The sequence below is a fragment of the Drosophila serrata genome, unplaced genomic scaffold, assembly GCF_035046125.1.
Source record: "Drosophila serrata isolate PLE 108 unplaced genomic scaffold, ASM3504612v1 contig_184, whole genome shotgun sequence".
Taxonomy (NCBI): Eukaryota; Metazoa; Arthropoda; class Insecta; order Diptera; family Drosophilidae; genus Drosophila; species Drosophila serrata.
The window spans coordinates 6,063,919-6,087,976 of record NW_028257082.1 but is presented as its reverse complement, the minus strand read 5'-3'; the positions used below and the strand labels follow the sequence as shown (position 1 = coordinate 6,087,976).

At 42.6% G+C, this 24,058-nt stretch overlaps 1 protein-coding gene across 2 annotated transcripts in view; it reads right to left on the bottom strand.

Annotated features, from left to right (window-relative positions):
- The window catches only part of dve (SATB1_N and homeodomain domain-containing protein dve), a 73,103-nt gene that overhangs the window by 32,017 nt on the left and 17,028 nt on the right, over positions 1–24,058 (bottom strand). Inside the window, exon 1 of one of the 2 annotated variants that reach the window (XM_020950872.2) lies at positions 13,623–15,849. The exons of the other annotated variant lie outside the window; for it this stretch is intronic. Coding sequence (XP_020806531.2) covers positions 13,623–13,688 — 66 coding nt within the window. The 5' untranslated portion in view covers positions 13,689–15,849. Of the gene's footprint in view, positions 1–13,622; positions 15,850–24,058 lie in introns of those variants that run through there. 2 annotated transcript variants of the gene reach the window in all.

Here is a 24,058-nt window from a genome sequence, read left to right as displayed (position 1 = left end):
GGACCTCTCTCTGCTAACTGTTTCACATGATCCTTTGTCCCTTTGGTGCCCATCCCCTTGTCCGGAGTGAGTCCGTGTTGCGCTTGAGGAATTCCCCCGCTCTGGCAAATTATTACCTACACACATGGCCTGGACGAGTGTGTGGGCTACTCCAATTATAAGTCAATTAAATAGGTTAAAAGTTAGAAATAAACAGGCAGAGAGGGAAGCGGAGTTAGGGGACACATTTTGTTACGGACGAATGAGCGGGAAATAATTTACGACAGAAGCTTCCCAGGCAGAGGATCCTCCGATGATCCTTGGCCGGAGAGGCAACCTCTAGATCTTTTCACTCTGCTCTTATGCAATAGCTTGATATTTTATTAATATCAATCAATAAAACGCTCCACTCCAATGCCGAGATTCATGCAAATTCTAAACTGATTCTCGCGGACAATTGGCCCATTGATCAATCATTTAAGCGACACGAAGCGTAGCAAACCAAGAGCAAAGCAATCAAGTGATCTGTGATCGGTGCCTAATCGACACCGAAAGAAACCGATGCACATGGAGTCCGCAGAAGGAGGAGGAGGTAGTGTAACCATCAAGTGGCAGCAAACGATTTTAATTCAATCGCACCAATTAGGCCAGAGCCGCAGGCGCCCCCGAAATGGTTCCTCATATGCGCTCAATTAACTCAAATATCTTTAGATGTAAATAATCGCACTGCGGCTTGACAATTTGCGTCACAGTTCTGTCTCTCTCTGGATGGGGGGTTTTGGGGTGATGAGCTGGAAGCCATTGGTGCCTCTGTGTGGACACTGTGGCCACTGGAGCCGGAGGAATGCTCGAAAGCAAAGTTCAACATTTCGTTCGCCTCGCTCACTAATCTGTTGGGGTCAATCGATGTTAAGTAGAATCACGAATACCAAATTAATTGATGCCGTTGATATGCGCAGCTCCCCAGTTTTTCTCAGTCTTTCCAGTCTCCAGAGTTTCTCTCTTCTCTCTGGCTGATGATCCATCCATCCATCCATCCATCCAACCATCCATCTCCATCTCCAGTTCCAGTTCCAGTGGCAGTACCCGCCCTTCGATCGCGATCGGAGATGTGTGTCAATCTGTGAGTGTGGAACCCATACGCGACCACTTCTAGCGAGTGTCAAACGCGTAAATAATACTCGGTTCATGTTTTGAATTAATTTTAATTGAGATTCATTTGTAAGCAATCAGTTAGATTGTTCTCTGTGAGCTCGGTTAGCTTACAGATTCGGAGCTGAAATGCGCACGTACCAATGTATCTGATGGATGCAATACTATATACTAGAAGGATTATAAAGATGATCAGTTATATCTCTATTTTCCATGAAATAAAATTTCTTATGAACTCCTTAATCTTTTCAATTATTTTATTACCACGGCTAAGTTCTTTTAAGCCCGTTTGCTTGGCCATAGAATTCCCATGCACAATTAAACCCTAATAACACCCCTAACTGCTCCCTTACTAAACGCTGTACTAAATGCTGTCTATCGCTCGATGGTTGTAATTAATAAGACACGCCAGCAATCATAATTGAAAACATGTCTCTTAGCGCCGAAAGCCTCGTAACAGCAACACGTTGCAAGTTGCTGTGGTGGTGGTGGTGGGGCAAGTGGAATGGGAGACCCTGTATCAAACAATCTTAAACTTAACAAGCCACAGAACACAACACACACTCACACACACTCCCCCTACTTGCGGCAAAACTGTCTTCCTCCTACCTCTGGCATACACCATCGACAATTGTTTGACTTTGCAGCCGTGTTGCAAGCTGCAAACTGCACTTGCACTTCATGTGCCAGTGTGCAATGTGTGTATCTGTGTGTGGTTGTGTCTATTAGCAAAGACAGCTAGGAAAATACCAGTTGCTGGCGGCTGCAGGTTGCAGGTTGCTACTTGCTGCCAGTTGCTGTGTTGCACGTGAGAGACGAGTCGAGACGAGACGCGGCGCAGACGAGCGTAAGATAAACAATTGCCTCTCGGAAGGCACTACAGCGGCCACAGCGGCCACAGCGGCCGGAACGTGCGGCCAGCCAAATGCAATTAAGCTAAAAATGTGAAAAATATCCCCCAGCATTGCTGCTACTCCATCGGAGAGGCCCTGGATAGACACATCCTCCTCCTCCTCGAGTTGTGGCAGCCATGTCTGCGCCCAGAAATGGTAGCCCCTCTCGATAAATAAAAATGTAAATTATGTCTGCTCCTCCGCTCTGCGCTCTAAATTGATAAAAAGCTGCACGGCCGGGGCGGGGCGGGGCGGAGTTGCATCGGAAATGGTGGAGGTCGTACGGAATATAGAGTTTTAATTGGCGTTAGTGGATGGTCGGCGATAGAGACTGGATTAATTGATGAGATAATTTGCAACCAGAAGAGGAGGGATGTGAGGGCAGAGAGTGGATATTGAAGTAAATGCTTGGATAAACAAAGATATATTAGCATACTCGCGAGTTCTTAATTAAGATCTTTCAAAGGTAATTTACTAAAATTATAACTTACTTAATTACCAATTAAAAAGAAATACCTTAACTGGGAATTGAAATCCTTAAGCTGCATATAACATATTATTGCTACCCACAAAAGTATTGAAGATTTTTCAAATCTAGGGATTATACAAACCTAAAATTAGCAAACTCATTCAGGGATTTAATTCCAAAACTCCTTTGAGGACTTGACTCCTTCAGCTTATCCTGAGAGTTACTCTAATCCCGCCAAGGAAGCTAAACAAAGGGACTTTTTTTATCTTGAAAAAGAGAACTAGACCCCGAAGAAACCCAATTTCAATTGCACAATTTGGACAGCTGTGCGCGTAGGCAGCCGTGCAGGACCCTTCGCATCTTCGAGTCCTGCCGCTTGTCCTTCCTGTAACTGCAGTTGCGTCGGCGTTCGCTTTGACATTCGCCGGGTTCGCCGGCAGTGCAAGTGGCACCTTGAGGGGTCCTGTAAGCGAGGGCTGAACAGGAAGCGGCCTGAATTTCGAACCGGGGACCGCTGATAGCCGAGAGCCCTACTTAGATAACAATTGCAGAAAGTGCATTCGCAATGTAAGTGCAGCGAGGACAGACAGCTGAGCGGTGCCATGCCGAGTGGAAAGGATGCCCCCGGGGCCAGGCCGGGCCCAGGATATGTGTCAAGGGCAGGCGCCAAGTCAGGGATGAAATGAAGTCAAGACGAAGCTAAGACCAAGTCGCAGTCCGTCTTCCTACAGGAACCTACAGCTGTCGCCGGCAGTCGGGGTCACACCCACCGGCCAGGAGGACAGCAATCAGCAATAAAACAGGACCAGCGAAAGGGAATTGCGACAGAAAACCGCAAGCCAAATTGACCGGAAGCTCTTATTAATTTGCTATTAGCCATAGACAGACAGGAAGTTAACTTAATTTGTGTGGCTTTGGCCTAAACAGACTGGACACGGAACAAAAATATAAAGAAAACAAAACGTTTTCTAAACAGGATGTGACGAGAGCCTGTGAATGCGGTGAAAACTTCAAACAACCGACAACCTTTGGAGTGGTTAAAAAATGCAAGTGAGCTTTTACAGTTAGCGCTAACGAAGGCTGATTAGATCAGACAGGACAAAGGACATCCTTTGCCCCCCACAATCGAGGTCAATTAAAATGTTTGCCCCCATTGCGTTAGGTCACTTTTGACCCCTCGCCCCCAGGCTTTCACTTTTTACAACAAACGAAAGGGATGCGAATGAGCTGGGCAGGGGAACCTCAGACTTGAGATCGCAGCCCCGCGATACACTCACGGCAAACCAGAAAAAGAACAAAAGTCGTTAATGATAAGAGGCCAAATGACGTGCAAGCCCCTGTACTCTTTTCTGTTCTCTGTGTTTTTTTTTGCACACATGCCAAGGTTCACCTTGGACTCGAGTTGGAGTGGAAGTGTTCCCGTTTTTATTGCCACATCGAGACAGGAAGCACTCGGCATCAACTCGGCGGCACACAATGGGGGAAGACCTCTCTCTCCATCTCCAGACAATTGCTGTTCCACAAATGAGGTGCGAGCTCTCGATGGTGAGATTATCATATCAGGGCACACATCGGATGCAAGCAGAGAGGCCGTGCCGAGGCACCCTCCTTGTTTCTGTAGGAAACAGCAGTGTCCTACTTCTACATGTCCTGCCCCAGTGCCAGTTCTAGAGCCTGCTCCATCTCCAGTTCCAGCTCCTGTTTCTGTTCCTGCTCCTGCTCCTGCTGCTGCTCCTGAAAGTGAAACCCGAGGTCTGACAGGAAGCGTGTGCCAACTGTATTCTGTATTCTGGGTTTCTTAAGCAGCACGTGCTGCTGATCCAAGGAGATGAAAGGAGAACAACATAAAGCACCCCTCAGAAGCTGTGGCCAAAGGGATAAATTGTTGTGTTTAAGGATATAATCGAAGGGTAACGGAACTACTTGAATATATACAAATATATTAAGAAGGTAAGGTGAGGTCCAAGTTCTATAAACTAGATGTTATTAAAGACTCAACATTAAAGAAGGAACACTATAGTTAAAAATCCTTAAAATATAAGATCCAGGTGTGCTTCTAGTTTATAGTTTCATATTTGTCACAGCTCCAATTTATTATCTTTCTAAAGTACAACATCCTGATTCCATAAACTCATCCTAAGGAGCAGAGATGGAGCACTTTCAGCCCTCTGGCATTTGTGAATAATGATTTTATGCCTTCGATGACAGTTCTCCGGCTGACGCCAAGTTTTGTTTGGTTAGATCGGCTTAATTATTCGTAGACAAATGGCCATAGCCATTTGCAGCGAGGCAAGGCAAGCGTAAAAAATAAAAAAACGTAAAAAAGTCAATTAAAAAAAGGAGAAGGGGCCTAATGCGGCGGGTGACAAAGGGAGTTGTTGGCATCGCCAACTGTCAGCGGACACGCGCCACCATGGAGTTGCAATTTCCGAGTTATGCGTGCGAAAATGTTGCATGTCCAAGTGGCAACTCCGGCAAACGCAAACCTAAGCAGGAGGGGGCAGGAGATTGGGAAGCTGGAAAATGGCAAGTGGAAAGCACGGCACCTTGCTCCGTCTCCGTCTCCATCTCCATCTCCGTCTGGCGTCGCTTTTAATGCTTTTCTTGGTGTGAATTAATTTTATTGCCTAATTGTCTCTCCACGCCACATGTTGGAACTATTAAGCGCATTTTAAACAGGCCCAACTAAGTAAGTTTATGGGCCTCCATGCCCCGCCCCCTTTTTTCCGAGGGAGACCCTAGCACTCGAACTTTACGAGTCCGAACGCAACGAACGAAAAAATATGTGTTTTCCAAATATATATTCACCTAACAGTTTTTGGCGACATTTAAAATTGATATTTTTCTTTGCTCTAAACGCGGGAATATGTCTTTATTTTTAAGCGGAAAACGTTTTGCCAGGCCCAAAAAAATCGGCAAAACAGGAAATGCTATCTGGGAAATATATTAGTATTTCGGGGAATCTGCGGCAAACGGAAGAAATTCTTAAAGGTGTATCTTTATGGCTGAAAAAAGCCAGAAATGTTTGACAACTATGAAGCAGTTAAAGAATTAGTTTCGAGACTTTGTTGCAGATCCTATGAATTGTTGATATAATGTTTGATTGGCAAGAAAGTGTTATGAAAAGGTTATAGTTTAAGGAATATGGTAATCTTAATTTGGGGACCAAGAAAGGAAGCTTCGGGATCATGGGTTTTCATCTGCAATCAATCATATCTAAGCAAAAAATGCATTAATTTCAATTCGGAAAGCTTTTCTTTCCTAGTTTTTATTAGGTTAACAAATCTGCATATTAAGAATTAAAAAAAATTCAATTTGTTGCCAAATTTTGACAATTTTAACGATGTAAGCCCTTATAAAATTTTGAAAAATATTCCGAAATTTATTTTTTTACCAGACTAATCTAGATCGACTCGGCTGTTCATGCTGATCAATAATGTATTTGGTTTATGGGGTCGGAATTTAATTCTACACTGTATTGTAAGCTTCTGAAATAAGGGTATTGCATTAAGATATTATATCTTTCGATATTTTAAAGAATAGTTGTAAAATGAACCAAATAGTAGAATTAAGATACAAGTTTTAAGGTTTCTACCCTTTTACAAAATAGTATGGACATATTTATTAATCTTAAACTATTTAAGACTCCATCTAAACCATTTTAAACTATTTGATTGCAATCTTAGATTACTTCAAGACCCCGCTTAGCGATTATATCGATCTCTTGAAGACTTTTTGGTTAATTAGTGCTGCAGATACCGCTTTCATCCCACAGATACGTATCTTTTGCATGGCCCTTGGTATTATTTCAGCTGTTCCCGAAGTTGTCTAGGACCGCCATCGCTCGCCTGGTCCCTGGTCCCTGTCACCCTCACCTGTTTGCATTACCATGGCAACTGGGATCGGACCTCCCCTCCACCAGGGGTTTTCCTCTCGGCAAGCAAGCGTTTTTTTATTAATTGCACGTGGGGGACCTTTGGTGGTTGTGTCTGTGTCTTCTAGCCGTTTTTTTATATTTTCTCTCTTTTTTTGTTGCCAGTTCCAGTTCCTATTCTGCCCTGCAGTTCCTGTTCCCTTCTGACCGGTAGTTGTTGTTTTTTTCTCTTTTCTGACTTTTCCTCAGCACTTCCCGCTCATTTTTTCCTTCTTGGCACAATGGGTTAACTCACACACACACACTGATCACTTCCCCGACTCGATGACGCTTCCGGTGACTGCTTCCCTACTTCTTTTTATAGTGCCAACGGATCCTGCAATCGAATGACACAATTTCTGTTTTGTCATCTGCCGGAGAAGGCTTCCTCCACTCCGTCTCCTCGGGCTATTGTCATTAGCCTCCTTTCTACATGAAATATATGTATATATGTATTATAAAGGTAGCTCCGGCTGATGATCGTGGCAATTAGGTGAGCACTACGCTGCGAGCTGCCAAAGGCAAATCCATTGTCTGGCCTGGGGCTTGGTAAACATAAATTATGGGATAATCCGACATAAGCGTATTTCCATGATCTGCACCGAGGGTTTTATAGGAGACTGAATGAATGAATGAGTGAGTGAGGGAATGACTGAAGCAGTGATTGAGTGACTGACTGGCTGACAATTTCCTGCTGCAGGGAGAGGCTTTCCATCTCTCTCTCGCTCTCTGTGTGTGTATCTCTAATTAGTGTCTGTGTAATTTACTTGGCAGATTAGCTGACATTCACATTACCTGCCGTGCTATAACTGCTGGTACTAACATCACTGGATTAGGTCTGGCTAACACGCAAAGTTTAGCCATCGCATCCCTCGTGTGGGGAACAAAATACGATGACACCGATAAGCGGCTACCGCCGTCTGACATGCGAGCTGCCAATCCCAGCTCACACCCCACTCAACCCACCGCCCACTTCCCACCTGGTTTCAGGCGGCTTTCAATTTGCACAGGAATTGATTTGTTTTGTGATTTTTTTTTTCTTTTTTTGGGGTTAGTGTCAAGCACGCAAGCCGGGTCAACACTCAACTCTGACCCCCAAGGGATGCAGCTGGTCCGTTTCGAATGAGAACGAAAAGTGCCCATGAGAAATATTCACACTGCCCCCATTTGTATCATTTCCCTTCCTATTTATTTTTTGGTAATGCGATTGTCTTAATTGTGTGTCTAATCAATCAAATTCTGTTTACTTAAAACCACACTCGATTCTCGCGGCACCCACAAAAATTGAGGGCGCTTCATTATGATAACATTGGGAATTTATCGAATTCCGTTCCTTTGGGCTTGTGCGGCGGTTATCTTCCGAGGTGAACGCATAATTCCCGGAGACCCGTGCGATTAGATTAACCCGGCGACAGTGTAGCGGGACATTTGATATAACACTGGTCAAAGGCTTTGGGCTTTGGGTTTCCAACTGTCCAGTCCAGAAAGACCCCTCCCGATAAACACAAGCAAACACACTAATTAAGGCTCTAGATTTTTAGATACTATATACTATACATAAATATACATTTGAGGCCTTGCTCGGGGGGCAGTTGAATTGGTGAAATTGATTAGATTTGGATAAAAGGCGGCTGGTCACCCATTATATAGATTAAATTGGTTAATGATCGATTTATCGTTGCGACTTTACGACTCCCCGATTATGAATTATGAAAATGTCATTCGATTTTAGAAGAGCGGACAAAGGAATGGGAATTGGAATTGGTGCATTGGAGGGAGACTGATAAGTGGATTAGGTTAAAGATTAAATTAAATTCAGACTAACATGATTGAGAAATAGGAACTAGTTGAAATCCCTTGGAGTTGAAAATTGTATTGTGAAAATATAGCATAAATAAATAATGTATATTTTAAGTTTACGCTTTAATGGGACCATTACTATAAACCAGGACACAGTTTAGTGTGACCAAAAGAGTAAATGAAGCACAATTTTTACAAAATCAATACATTTTTTCAAAGTGTGTGCGAATGTGTTGTTTATTACCGGCTACCCCTTTTCCGATTCCGATTAAAATGCTGTATATGTAGACCAAGAGGTGCCTAGATTCCAGACTGATAAGTGGATTAGACGATCCACAGGTAGCCTGAGCTCGATCACCAATAAATCGTTGGTAATTTGAATCGATTTGAGATGAGAGACGGAGCAGCAAAAGGGGGGAGCTCCCAAGTAGTGCCAGTGGCTTATTTTCCCCTATTCCGCTTTGCACTGCAAATTCAAAACTAATCCCCTGTAAGATGTCCACACACACCGAGCATTTCCTCTGGCCATTAGCCATTAGCCAGGCAGCCGGGCAGCCACTCGGCGGGGAAACGGAGGCACCAGACCAGAGATGGGTGATCGCCACTTCCTGGGGACCAGGCGCACGATCCGCGGCCGTCGCTGTTAATGTGTGACTTTTGCTGTGTTTTTCAACGACATTAATTTTGTGTGCTGGATCTTAAGCCGGATTTAGGTAAGCAGCTCAGCGATCGTCGACGAGCAGCAACAGCAGCAACAGCAGCAACATCGTCGTCGTCGTCGTCGCATTAAAAACGCTTCCAGACGCTCCAGCTTTGGTCACATTTTGTTGGGACCGCTTAGGAAATATAATCCCTTTTGTCGATGCCAGGCATGATCGCCGCTTACTCACTGCGATGGCAATGGCTACAGCGATCACCTGTTCGGTATCGATATATGTAGGTATACTACCCATACACTTCGGTCTCCATCTCGCGCTCTTTATAATGTGTCGCACATTAGTTAGCAGTTAATACTTTAAATAAGACGAGGTTACCGACATTTTGTCTGTGTGGTTGGGCTTTAAAGAAAATATGCTGGGAAGCCGATTGTCGCTGTGACTTGTAGAAATCACCGTCTGCTGTGGCGGCTTATGATTTTCAACGGGGCGTATTAGTGATAACTAATAAATCTTCAGCGTCCCCAAAAATACCTTCGTGTAAGCTCCCCGCCATCGTCATCGTGATCAGAACTAAAGTTTATAATCACAGAAACGCCTCAAACTGTCTCTTCTAAATATATAAAAAAAAACACCATATGGAATACATGTATACTATACATATAGATATATGAAATCTCTGCGATATTCATTTCATTTCCACTTGTCTCAACCCACTTGTCATAATTCTATAAACATTCGGAAATTTATGTCCGCGGGAGATATACGGATTTGGCTGGCCTGGTCTATATAAAAATAGTTGCAGAGGGGACGGGACGGGAACCGATTTTCAGACAGTCTCGTATATCTACGGGGAACAAGCTAAATCCACTAATTAAGAATGAAAAAGGTGACAATGGGGGAGGCAACAACATTTGGAGATGATGATTCTCGAAATGCGTAAATTGTATAAAATTCGATTTGGATTCTGTTTTTTCGTGTTTTGTCACAGTCCGTGCATTCCGATTAAGCTGAATGACAAATGCCCAAACAAATACAGAGAGACAAACGGATCCAGCCGCCCTACAAATTAATTACTCAAAAAGTTGTCACTATCATTTCGAACTTTTCCGCCGCTTTTTTCCCCAGTTTCAGTTTCAGTTTCGGTTTTTGGTTCTTTTTGTAGTTGTATTCTTTTTATCAGCTTTTGGTTCGCCTTAAGCTACAAAGCCTGAACCGCTTTTATCGCAATGTCTTACAAATCGTTTTATCAAGGTGTCATTAGCTGCGTGCCAACAACAACTGCCGAAAGGTGTTCTATGATAAGTGCAGAAAGGAAAACCTCAACAAGTCGAACACGTTTCGTTGATTATCTGAGGAGCCGCAACGCGGAGGAGAGAGCTCTGACTCTGGCGGCCCCTTTGAAAGTGATTCCGATTCCGGCCGGGGAATAGAAAAACCAAACATGAACACACACACACTCTGACAAAAATCGATCACAAAATATAATAGAATAGTAATAGTGGCAGGGAATTGATTTAAGGTCTGCTCTGCAAGTGCCAAAATACTCAGAATGAAGAAACTGACAACATGTAATTAACTTAAAGCGTTTTTTAGTGTTTTTTGATATTCCTGCCGCTCTCTATGATCATCGAGTATCTAGTATCGAGTACTTGGAAGCTCTTAGTTTGATTGAATCGAAGCTGTGAGCCAAGTCTCAATCTGTATCTGAATCTTTGAATCTGAATCTGAATCTGACTGTGAATCTGACTCCGTATCCGAATCAGAGGCCAAGTCCGGCGACTTATGATAATAATCATTATAAATTATTATAATCCAATCGGCTTTGAATAATTAATAAATACGAGATACGATTGTTGTGGCTGTATATATATATATTCAGAGATATATATATATATATCGCTCATACGCAAACTCAGCAAAAGGCGCATAATCGGGCCGTAAAAAGCCGCTCAGCTGACAGATCGCGGGGCTGCTGTGAAAGCGTCGAATGAAATGCTAAAAATGTGTTACAATCAACAAAAAAGCAGCGCTAAGGAGATCGAGATGGTTTGGTAGGGGAACAAGACTAAGCCCGGCTAAAAAGAACCGAGTTGCTAGACCTCTAAGGAAGAAAAGAAAGCCAAAAAGAAGTCAGAAGGCGGCCCTAACAACGGCCACAAAGATGACAAACAGTTTGGACATTTATGAGCGGCATTTAATGGACATTTGACTACCGGAATTTAACGAAACCGAAAACGTGGGAAGGGGCTCTGCTCCGGCAGAAGAATGCATTTGATTGGGACTCCCAACTCCGACTCAAACTCCGACTCCGATTCGATGCGCAACCGGATTAACCCCGATTATCATTAGTCTTGGTCTGGGGAAAAGGCGATGCGACCAAGAAAATGACTTTTCGATGATCATGGCGGTGAGCAGGAAGCGGCGGCGAAGAAGATTTCAATTAATAAATATTCCATTATCTAAGACCCAACCCTACTCCTCCTCCTTCTCATGTCCCCCTAACACTTTCAGATTAGACAAAATCGAACCATTTATAATTTATAAGACCTAAAGGCCTATCTCCCTGACGAGGTGATCTAACCATGTGCGAAGAGCCATGGCATTATTATCTGTTTCCCAAGTTTGATTTCGATATTCTCCCCCCTCGAGAAAAAATAAAAAACCCAAATAAAATTATCACAACAATAAAACTAAATGCTTTATAATTAGTTTTGCAAAACCAAAGAAGTCACTCAGACACGCACAAGGCAGAAGGCAGGGGGATTTGCTATTGAAAATGATTTGTTATAGTTTACGAAAGAATTCCACATTTATTTATACCCATTCTGGCCATACTGGTTTATTATCTGGCCGCCTCCCGAGCCAACTTACGCCGCCTTATCTTAATCCCATTCACTAAGCATATGCGCCGACACATAAAACTGTCAAAAAACAAATAGAACTAAAAAAAAAAAATAGAAAACAAAAAAACCAAAAAGAGATGAAACGAATCGAAGTGAAGCCGAAGTATCGAATGCTCTTGGAAGTTGGAATCAAGTATTGCGAAATAGAACTTTACTATACTCCAGAGAAAAATGGAACCTATATTAGTCACACTTTTAATTATAGAAATTTCGAAATCAGTTTTAGCTTATCGAAAGGGTAAGACTCAGGCCCACTTGGAGCTCTTGGACGAATAATAAATCTCTGGGGATCCATTGAGTTAGATTTCGATTCCTTAGGTACACTTTAAGCATGGCTATATACTATATGCAGATGGTATAATCTTCCGCTGGGAACTTGGCGATTAGAGAACACCAGTAATTCCCCCTTGGCAAAAAGGGTATTTGAAATTACAAGTATACTGTTTGTTTTCGAGAACTTTTTCGATTTGGCCCGGACAATAATTCTTGTGGCATGATTTCTTGGCTAAAAGACAATGGCGGCGGGTCCCCAGTTTGAGATTTGAGATTTGTTTAATATACAACACAGACATATTCGAAATCAATGGGAAATAAGATCCATAAATTCTTGGATTAGTCAGCCCCCCTCTTCCGGGGTTTTTGGTTAACCGTTTTCGGAGCGATATCAATGGGTTGGAGCAGACCTCGGTGCCAGATAAATAATAATTACACTCACACAACATAATCAATTATGTCTGCTAATAAACCGACGGACGAACGCACACACACACACACCCAGATATCTGGACATGTGTCCGAGAAGAGTGTGGGTATCGGAGGTGGACTAATCACGCCAGCATGTTCATAATCAATTTTATCGCACTTATTTGGATTAATTGCGATATCGCTGACAGGGGCAGCGATAAAAAGCGGCGCACAACGATGACGCGCTGGCAAACCCCAAGCCTCAAAAAAAAAAAAAAATTAGACTTCCATCCCCATGCCCTTTACGGGGTATGTAGTTACCCACAACTCCATACCCAAGTTCACCATTCCCGATATCTAGGCTCGTCACCGCCTTATGCCGAAATTACCAGTTCCGTCGGGATTATCTTATCTGTATGGCAAAAGCTCCCCCTCTGCCAATGGAGTCAGTTTGGTTTTGGGGATCGGCTTTACAATGCAATTAGCGGCCGAACACAGGCTAGGCCCAGGGGCTTATCGCAACACCGATCTCGAAAATCTCGGCCGATAAGGATTATCTTAATCTGCATAAATAGCGAAACGAGCACATATCTACACCAAAGGCCTTATCACAAACGCTGGGCCATATGTTTGCCTTCAACTGATTCACTCTGGGATCGGGGTTTGGGGAGTTACTGCATACAGCAGAGGTCAGAAAATAATAGTCAGCTACTGGGAAGTCTATATGCTATGTTTAATTGATCTCTAGAATATTTATTTTTAATTGAAAATTAAAGGAGGCAAATAATTATCTTTTTGAAGCTCTTAAATATTTTTCCTAATAAAATACATTTAATATAATTCAAAATCTAATAAATTTACAATATTAGAAAATTCAGATAAAGGTTGTAATAGAAAATTCAAGTACTTTTACTTTATAATCCTCAAAATACTTTAAAAAAAAATACTCAAAAATATATTGTGCTGTACTGTAAGTTATTATTGTTCCCCACAAAGCATTCTCCAGTGCTATCTTCTTGACCCCAGCTGTGTGACAAGCTCGATCTCTGACTAATGACTGTGAAGTGCCGCCGGCAATGTGGAGCAGATCTCACTACACTCAAGATTGGAATTTTTTGAATGGAAATCCAGATCGTAGATCGTAACAATATAACTGTTGGTAACACTCACCTGCTGGCCGGCATTGGCCGCCACCCAGGCCTCGGCGAAGGTCTCCATGGCGCTCTGGAAGTCCATCTCGCTGGCAACTCAAAGTTCTAATCACTGGCACGGCAATTGGCGTATTTCGTTCTTTTATGGCCAGATGCAGGCGCTTTGGCATTAATTGCAATTCGGGATGGTTCGCTGTGATTTATTTGATTTACTTGCAATTTACGAACGCGATAAGGAAGGGAGTTCTCCCGCTCGATTTTGATTTCTCACCTTCTATGTATGTATATTTTCTTGTATTTTGTTTTGTTTTGTTTTTTTTTTCTGGACGCAAATTAGACACACGCACACACACTCGCGCAACCGCACACACACTGAGGTAAAGGTAAAGGTAAAACGCGCGGTTTCTTCTGGAACGGTGACGGATTCGATGACGCCAGTTGCAGTTGCCTCTGTACAAGTCCAAATAGGTGTTGTTGGGGGCGACGCGACATCATTAGTGCCATGAAATCGGGAGCTGATCGCGTCGCTGCGTCACCAGGACTGGCAGCGTGTCCAATGCGCGGCAATGCAAATACAGCAAAGGTTCTCGTCCTCTCAGCACAGCCAGCGAAGCGTTCAGGCTAGCTCGGGGCTACGGGGCTTGCAGAGTCCTTTGGCTTATGCCGCAATAGATCGATCTCCTCCTGGCTCAAGGGAATCTCCTCGCAGGTGGTGACTAACTGGTGACTGGTGAGCGGACGCGTCAAGACATGCTCAGCTCAAGTTGACAACTAACGGCATTCTTTCGCTTTCGCACATTCGCCTGTCGTGCGCTGCCGGCGTCGCAGTCGGTAGTGCCGGTGCCGGCACTCGGTCTCGTTCTCAACCCCAACCCTCCATTTGACCTGCCTGTTGGTGTGCGTGAGAGAGAGAGAGGAATGGAGAGAGAGCTGGCCGCTCTCTGGGCTGCCTATGTGTGTGGGTCTCAGAAATTGTTAACAAGGTGGTGCGAAATAGTAGTAGATAAGCAGTAAAGATATATAGCGAGACTCTAGGTTGGATTTATAATCATTTTTAAGTGGATTCTATCAATAGGATTAACATAACTTGAAATTTCGAATTTTTTCTACAAAACTTAAAAGAAGTCTAATTGGAGCCCGGTTTCACCTGTTCCGTGAATTCCTAGCAATGGTCAAAGATGGCTACGATCATTTTCAAATAATCTTATTGTTACTAATCAGACTCGAACATTAAAAAAACCTTAAACCCTAGTGTCTCCCAAAATATATTCTCCACTTGGCCAACACTAAACAATTTTCTTAATTTTATTTTATATTTTCTTATAAAGAAAAATAATCTATAACGAAATATCAGAAAAGGGATTCAAAAAGGTTTTAGTAGTAATAGTAGTAGAAATACTACCTAATTCGATTCTGGAGAGCGGAGCCAGCAAATGGGAGTGCTTGTGTGCGTTGGTGTGCGACCAAAACAAAGCACACACACAGGGTCAGAGAGCATGGTGAGAGCATGCTTTTTGAGAGAGAGCCAGAGAGTGGCTCTCAGTCGCACTCACACATAGACGGGGCAAAACCTGTTCCGGCGCAGAATTGCACTTGTCGTCGTCGTCGTCGCTCGCTGGCTTCGCCCCCAATCCCCCCAACCCATGCCTCGTCTGCGCGTTTTCTTTTATTTTTTGTGCGCTGTGGCGAAACTCAATGGATTTGCTGCAAATTCGGGTGGAATTATGCCACACACACAGGGCCACGAGCACCAACACACACACACTCGTATCCCTACACCGTGTAGAGTGGGCGTGGGCGTAAGCTAAGCAGGTGCGAGTGCGAGCGGTGCGGCAACTGGGTATTCGGGTATTCGGGATGAAAGAGTAAATCGTGCTTATTCCCCTCGAGGCGGGGGAGTGGCGACACCCACTCGGCACTTGGCACCTCCGTCAATGGTAAATGGCGACGGCCTTCGTTTGGCACTCGGCAAATCGCACACGAAGTGGATTTCGTAGAACCGCTGGTGGGTGAGGCGAGGAGGAAGTGGCTTCCCCCGGAAGACAGGAGATAAGAGCGCAGATAATGCGCGCGCATTACATGTGATTAGGTGTCCGTCCGGGCGACAGGATTTAGCCAACCGCGTTCGAGTAACTGGTAAATAGGATTTCTATATACAGAGCTGCTAGGAGAACGCAAAGAAACTGGGAAACTGGGTGGAGTTACAGTGGGGTAATACATAATGATCTAGGGATATGTTATTGCTTATGGAAAATTCTAACAAAACAAGTTTTTACTGCTGGGGGGTCCTCCATTAACCATAGTATAAATATACAGTGAGTTACGAATAAGAAAAAATACATTTATCAGAAACAGAAGGATAGGAATACCCCCTTTAAAGCTAAAATATTACTTGAAATCCCCAAAAATGATAAATTTCAAATAAAATATTTAACTTTTCTTAGACAACTTAAGAATTTTTAAACCTTAACTTGGATTATCCTTGAAATAATCATGATTTATCCAATATCCTTATCCCTTTTTACTTCTCCACTTCCCCAATGCGCAAGCTCTTCCTTTCTCCCTCTCGCGTGCTCTGTCTCCATCGCTCATCTATATCGCACTCCCTCGCTCGGCTACTCTCTCACACTTACACACACGCACACACACATACCCAGTCGACTGTGCTCGCTCTCTCTCTGTCGCTCCCATGGCCTCGTGCCAGAGCGAGATAACCCATCGAAAAAATTAGAGCAAAGAGAGATGAGCAAAGCGTAAAACGCAGGCGAAAAGCGCCAAAGAATACGAGATACAAAAAAAAAGAGGAAAAACACGAAACGAAATCAACATAAAAAGCGCCGGCAAACCAGTTCGGGATAGACTCCGCCCCCGTCGCTCGCTGATTGGCTAAGCGAGCGCTTTGCCCCGGCGACTTCATCTTGTTCTTATTTCCTATATTCTTTTTCCCGTTGCTCCGAGACTGCGGTTTTATCGCCTCCCACCCCAGTTCTCTGCTTCCTACCTCCCCCACCCCACGGCCATTCCCTGTCCTTTATGGCTCTCTCCCACTGCTTCCGACGTTGCCGTTATTTGCGGAGCTTTACGAAATTTCGGGGCTCAACATCTTTTGCTGCTCTTAGCATTTTAGATAGAAACCCGCACCCGCACACACACACACACACACACACACACACACACATACGTACTGCCACAGAGGAGCATCCTTTTATGTGGCACACAGATACATTTCCATGTGGCATGTAATTCCAGCTCCTGAATAGAGAAACTTAATTAATTCCCCAGCATAAGTCAAGTTAATAACCCAGCTGCCAAATAAATATATAGTGTAATGTTTAGATAGGATTATTTTAAGGGTGTGGGAGGAGATATTTATGCAATTAAAACTTGTAAAAAAATGCAAAAAATTGTACATCACTGAAAGTTAATCTCTATATATTTAGTTTTCCAGCACAAAGTAAACTACATAAGACAACTAATATTTATATATAATCTCCTCTAATGTGGTTATCAGAAAGCTGATCAGAAGCTGAGTCGATTTGGCCCAAAATACATAGAAGTTTTAATTTGCTTAATTTATAAAACCCATAATCAGACTTTTAATATAAGAAAAATCGAAAATCACTTAGTTTTTGCTTTAACATTTTGATCTCTATCTCAAATTAACAGACGAATATCGATTTAAAGTCCCTAGATTCTTCATATTCGAAATCCTATAGCATCTTCGACATACTATTCGCAATCTTCATTAATACTTAATAAAATATTAACAAAAATAACAACAACAACAAATTAAACAAGAATTTTATCAAAACTAACTAAGTTTCATAAATTGTTGGCTAAAATCTCATTTCCGACCCTATAAACCATATATATTCTTGATCAGCATGAAAATCCTAGGCGATCTAAACAAGTTTTACCGAAAAAAAATTTGAGTCACATTTTTTTTTTAATTTACATCGTTAAAATTTTCAAAAATTAAAAGAAAATTTGAATTAAAAAAATTTTTGAAAGTAGAAAAACTATCAAAGGAAAGCTTTCCGAATTAAATTTAATGCATATTTGGCTCTGATTTCTATAAAAAATAATATATAAAAAAAAGGTAAATATCTATGAAAAAAAATAATCAATACTGTTTACCTATCTCTTTTACTTGTACCTTTATAAAAGAGTGATTATAGACTAATAATCTAATAATAATAATAATAATTGATTAACTTTAATATACATATATATGTTCCTTTAACCTTTCACTTATTGTTTGTACAACTTTTCCTCTAAAGAATTCTCCCCATTGGGATTTTTGCCTTTTATGAGCAAACACATTCGCATTTCCGGTTCGATGACATCTTTTGGGCCACCAAACGCGCTGCCAAAAATTTTCCAACGGGCCCAAAATAAACCCATGTGTCTGAGTGGCTGGCCGCCCATTCTGCGAACGTAAATTATATTTACTGTTAGCCAACTCATCATAAACTCCCAGCTCCCTCCCCCGCAGCCACTCGCATCCTGTGCTGGCCACATTGTGTGTCGAAATATTAAAATAAGCAAGAACGCGACATTGCCGGGCTAAAAAAGACCTGCACATGGTGGGCGTGTGCCGGTGTATTTTTGAGGGGGGTGTAGGTGATGGAGGGGTAAGGATGGGGATGCTGGAGGAGCAGGAGATATCTCTCCTCTCGGAACGCGGAAAATCAATAATTCTATTAAAGCTAAAGTTTGGCGCTCGCCGTATGCCGTGTGACCGGGGGTTTCCAGTTTGAACTTTTTGAATATTTTTGCTGGGCTTCACACTGAAAAATTTTAGATATATGATGTACGACATGAATATAGGATCTGCAATATATAAAAATATATATAAATAAAATAAATATATAAAAAATTTTATAAAAATTCGATTGGAACTGAATCTCTTTCCAAAAATACTAAAATGAAACTAACTGAAATGGAGTTTTATAAGAACTACTAGTTTTTCCTGGTTCAGTTTTAAAGATAATATCATAATTAGCTTAATTTTAATGTAATTATAATAATTATAAGAAAAACACTAAGGAAACTTAATTTAAAATATAATTCCTTTGATATTCCTTTTTTATCAGTGCCGCGAAGCCTGCGTGGCGCTATAACGTGTGGCCAAGTGATACAACTTTAAGCGGTGGAAAATGGGGGGAGGGGGGGTTGGAAAATGGAAAATGGACAGTGGGTCGGTTCTGGCCCCTTCCTGTGACCGCTATTACGGAATGTGGCGACCATCAGCCACGCTAAGAGCCCTCGTTGCCGTCATTGCCCCATCAACATCATCGCAGCCATCATCCGGACACTGGCACCACCGTGGACACGGATACGGACATGGCCATGGACAGGGCAGGGGCAGGGGCAGGGGCATGGAGACGGATGCTGTAACTACCCGTCATCAGCATCATCAGCCACCAGCAAGCCCATGCCCAAGCCAAGCATCCTTCGGTGTCATTGTCGGCGTAATGACAAAAGGACATTCATTAAGTTTTTGATTTCTGATTTTATTGTTGATTAAACGCATCGCAGCCCCTTTTTTTCTCCAGCGCCTGTGCCCGGGGTTGGGTAATGCCTAGAAGGATACAGTGTGATGGTTGGCATTGTCCCGTCTCTATCGCCCAGCTCTCGGCTCTGAGCACTGAGCACTTCCGGCGAGAGCGTCAACTTGACATTTCCGCTTCGCTCCGCGTTGCAGGGGCGTCTTTATTTGGGTGGTCCTGCCAGCCTGGCTTATCAGCCCACTTGAGCACTCAAGGATACGCCCGACAGCCGCCAGTCGACAGCCAGGACATCGTCCCCACATAGGACTTATGTACAGAAGTATTTACAGGCGCAAGCTAGATGCTGGCTGCTGGCCAACCAATTCGAATGCCCGATTAGGGAGCTTCGGTATTATCCTGCAGCCAGGATGTGTGTGCCACTGGAGAGCTGCCATTCGCCTGGCTCAAGTATCGACGTCCTGCGAGCTCGGAGCTGGGGGCAGGGATATCCACGGCTGGCGGTGCCATTGGAGCTCATCAGCCAGAGCTCCTTGGCACTGCGCCTGCGCCAATTTAGGGTTTTCCTTTCTTCTTTTTCCCCCCAATATACATTTATATATTCTCACTGCGGATACAGTACATATACATATGTATGAGACGAGCCCCTTATATAGGCGATTATGTACTTCAAGTGCTATTTACTTGAATGAACCAAAAGTAGGGATTTGGTGGCCAAGAGAATGACGTGAAAAGATTAGGGGAAATTAAGTAGGCGCTAAAAATGTAATTACTACATTTGTGTTTATTAATATTAATGAAATTTGTGTTAATAAACATTTAAGCTGTAATATTATACCATTAATAAAAGGAAACCCTCGTCGTTTTCCCTTTAAAAATGTAGCTAACAATATGATTGTAGCAGAGATATATTCATAAAGATTTCTAGAACTATTTCTTTAGTCCTCCTGTGGTAATCTTGAATAAATTGTATCTAACGGACACAGGTACCTTTCCGTTTTAACATATTTATGTATTTAGTGTCATTTTATCCTTAAACACATTCGAATAAGATGGAAACAATCAGTATGTCAAATAATCAAATAATGTTTAATATCATCCTAGCACCAGAATTCAGAGAAGCTCATACAGAGGTAAGATTTTTGATTGGTATTATTATTATTAATTATTTACTTAAATTACTGATTGAGAGATCCTTATCCATACTTCAACCGATATACCTAGACTTCGCAGTCTAACCTTGGTCCCTGAAACGCACTTCAATTAGTCGAAGAAGTGGCGCGGAGTGAGACATTAGCTAAACAATGTACGGGCTTTGTTGGACCAGTCGCACCTTATGATTAAATGGAATAACCACATTTACCACTCCAAGTAATTGAAGGAGGGGTGGTGGGCGGTGATGTGATGCATCCACACCCCCAGACCCAGACCCAGACCCATTCCAGTGACACGGGTAAGCGTGTTGCGATCGGCAAAACTTCCACTTGAAAGCCTTAATTGATTTAACTGATACCACCACCCCCGCCCGTCCGACACTCCAAACTCGAACTCAAACTCAACCTGAAACTGAAACTCATACACAAATCAATAGATAAATTCGATGGCACTGTATCTGTATCTGGCGAATCGGATGTGGCAGTGTGATTGACGGCATCTTCAAAAGCTCGCTGCGAACACGATATCGATTTGTAAATTTCGCCGTCGATAAGGAGCTCGACTTTGGTGGCTTGACAATGAAACCCATGGAGATCGGAGACCAAAATGGAGTCGCCGGAGTGTCCACAAGACGGCAAATTGTTTTCCCCCCTTTTGTGGATGCCGCCGAACATCGTTTGTGTGTGTGTTTGCTTATCGCGATCGATATACCGATAGGCAATCGATATCGGCCTTGTTTGCCTGTTTGCTTGTTGTCTTTGATGCTTGACATTGTCGCCTCGATTCGCCGCTCGGACAAATCCCTAATTAAAAAGATACACCAATGCTCAGATACTCAGATACTTAGATACTTAGATATCTTTGCCGCTTATCGCCCATGCAAATATTGACCTTTTGCTTTAGCCAAATGAGTGGCCGTGGCCCGTTGACCCGTCCTCATCTCCGGTTGCCATGTGCCGGTCTCACCGGGCAACACTTGACTTTGTTTGCCCAGCCATCGAGGTCTCGGTCTCGTCTGCGAGTCCGCAAAAAAAAAGAGAACAAAGACCGAGTGCCACACCCACCCATTCACCTTCACCCCGGTTTGGAGACCTTACGTGATTTGCCAGCCCTATTTGCTCATTTCGGTAATGGTTTATTTTTAAATGGTCCACAAAAGTAAGGCAAATAAACACATGGAGTAAGGCATTACTTCAAGTATGAAAATTTTAAAGATTTTTTTACAATATATGTGAACAGATTAAAGGCAAAGGGATAGCTCTGTCATCGCCTAATATTTTTAAACTAAAGACTTTAAAGTTATCATTATTTTGATGATATAAGTGTATATCAAAATCAAACAGTATTTAAGGAAATAAGTTAAATATATTACGTAGCTAAACATTTAATTTAATGATGGGGATGCAAAATGCCACCACACTCTCTCAACTCTTTTAAAATTATTCCGTAAAAACTATGGCTCACAAATTGAGGCTTTCATTGAGAGTTTTACCACAATTTTGTAGTTTCGCAAATTTCATCAATGGGCCGGCAGAAAATGTGGTTAAACTATAGAACGGACTCAACTCAATTTCAGAATTTCAAACATTTTCCGCTAAAAGCAACTCATTTTGGTGGCCAGAGGGGAGGGGTCGTGGCTGACCAAAGGATAGTTTGATATGACCACATAATTAAATTAATTGCATGCAGCATGAGCTCGGTAAAAAGGGGGACTTTGTGTGGAATGTGGATGTAGATGCTGATGCAGGATGCAGGATGTATAGAGATGTGTGTGGTGGGGGCAGGAGGGAGATGGTAAATATTGGTTAAAAACGAAAAGCCGGCTCGTGTTCGTGGCCTAAACAAACACCGGTCTCTTGCGGGGTAGAAAATCGAAAATCAAACAAACAAATCACTCGCTTTGATCGCTGGAAATTCGAATTCCGTTTGGAGTACTGCACTCTCGAGGGGCTTATCTGCAAATTGGAATCTTTTCGAGGCTATATAGACACCTCCACTATATACCTTACTGCCCCGGTAGGTATATGCTCCTCCTAGCCGAGATCGATAAGTTTCATTTGGTTTTGCGATTTGATTAATGTTGACTTAAGAACAATTCTGTTTGCTCAGCCATTGTGTTCAGCTGTTCCGCTCTGATTAATTTGAGGCGATAAAGCTTAATTGGATTTCGCTTAGATAACTCACCTGAACAGTCCGCCGTTAGATTTCCCCCTGATAGACGTCCGATCGATCGCCTCGAGTGTGCTGTTCAAAATCGCGGCTAATCAGAAATCACAGTCATTGTCGTAAACAGTCGTCTTGAAGGCGAAAGAGGTTCAAGTTGCTAAGCAAGTTAGCCAGTTATTCGGTTAGCCAAAGTAAAGTATCTTTTACCCTGGGGAGGGGAGGGAAGTTAAATAGACACTATCTTCCGCAAACAGAGAGAGAGAGCTGCGAATGGCTACCGCAACCGTAAGTCCTACACTTCAACTAAGATGTCCACTTAAGTGAAATAAATTTCTACTTATGCGCAACATTTCATCGAATGCCAGAGAGTATCCTCCCTGCCATGGAAGGGTGGCCGTGCAATATACACTTATACTTATGCTCACAATCCTCCTAAAAGGCAATAAAGTTTATCATGCAATTAAGAACGAATTACGCTGCTAATAGAATAATTAATGCAATTTCCCACAACATTAGGCACGAGCACACAGACCCGGGCGTTGGTATGAGAAAAAGTGGCAACAGAAGGAGCCCAGTGCAAAATCAAGATGAGAAACTCTCTATCGGACTCACCATCCATCGCAACCCCATTCCCATTCCCATTCGCAGAACCCACACCCTCTACATCCTTGCAGGACTCAGTGACAACTGTCGACGTGGGCCGGGAATGTTTTCGTGCGGCTGCGAAACCCCAAGAAACTAAGCCATTCCAAATGGGGTTTATGTGCGTGATCTGTGGGCTCACAAGGAGAGGAATGGTCCTGGGTATTGCCGATTGGTTGGTCACATTTTATGCGTACAGTGGAAATCTCAATTAGCAAGCTTACAGTTAAAGGCAGAACTTAAATGGTTCACTTGGTTCTAGAGGAACTATTGAGATTTGGAAAGATACTTAATATTTCTAAATATTAGATTATTATGGAAATGAAAATAAAATGGTTATGTGTAGGTGAATTCTAAGGCAGCTTTATTAACCTTTAAGTTAGGGTTATTTCCTCTTTAACACCTATCAGTAAGTATCTATGACTAGTAAGTAACTATGATCAGTAATTAACTATGAACAGTGAGTATCTATGATCAGTAACTATCTATGACCAGTAAGTATGTATGTATAATCAATTACTAACTTTGAACACTAATAAACAATGACTTGCAACTTTTGTAACACAACACTTTTCTGAGACTTGGCCAGCGGCAGTCACTTCGTTCCGGGGATGTTAGAAGCAGTTGGGAATCATATGTACAGAAGTGCGAGATTTGTTTTGTAAGTAACTATGAGCAGTAAGTATCTATGACCAGTAAGTAACTCTGAACAGTAAGCATCTATGACCAGTAGTTAACTATGATCAGCAAGTATCTATGATCAGTAATTAACTATGATCAGTAAGTATCTATGACCAGTAAGTAACTCTGAACGGTAAGTATCTATGACCAGTAAGTGTGTATGTATAATTACTAACTTTCAACACTAATAAACAATGACTTGCAACTTTTGTACCACAACACTTTTCTGAGACTTGGCCGGCAGCAGTCACTTCGTTCCGGGGATGTTAGAAGCAGTTGGGAATCATATGTACAGAAGTGC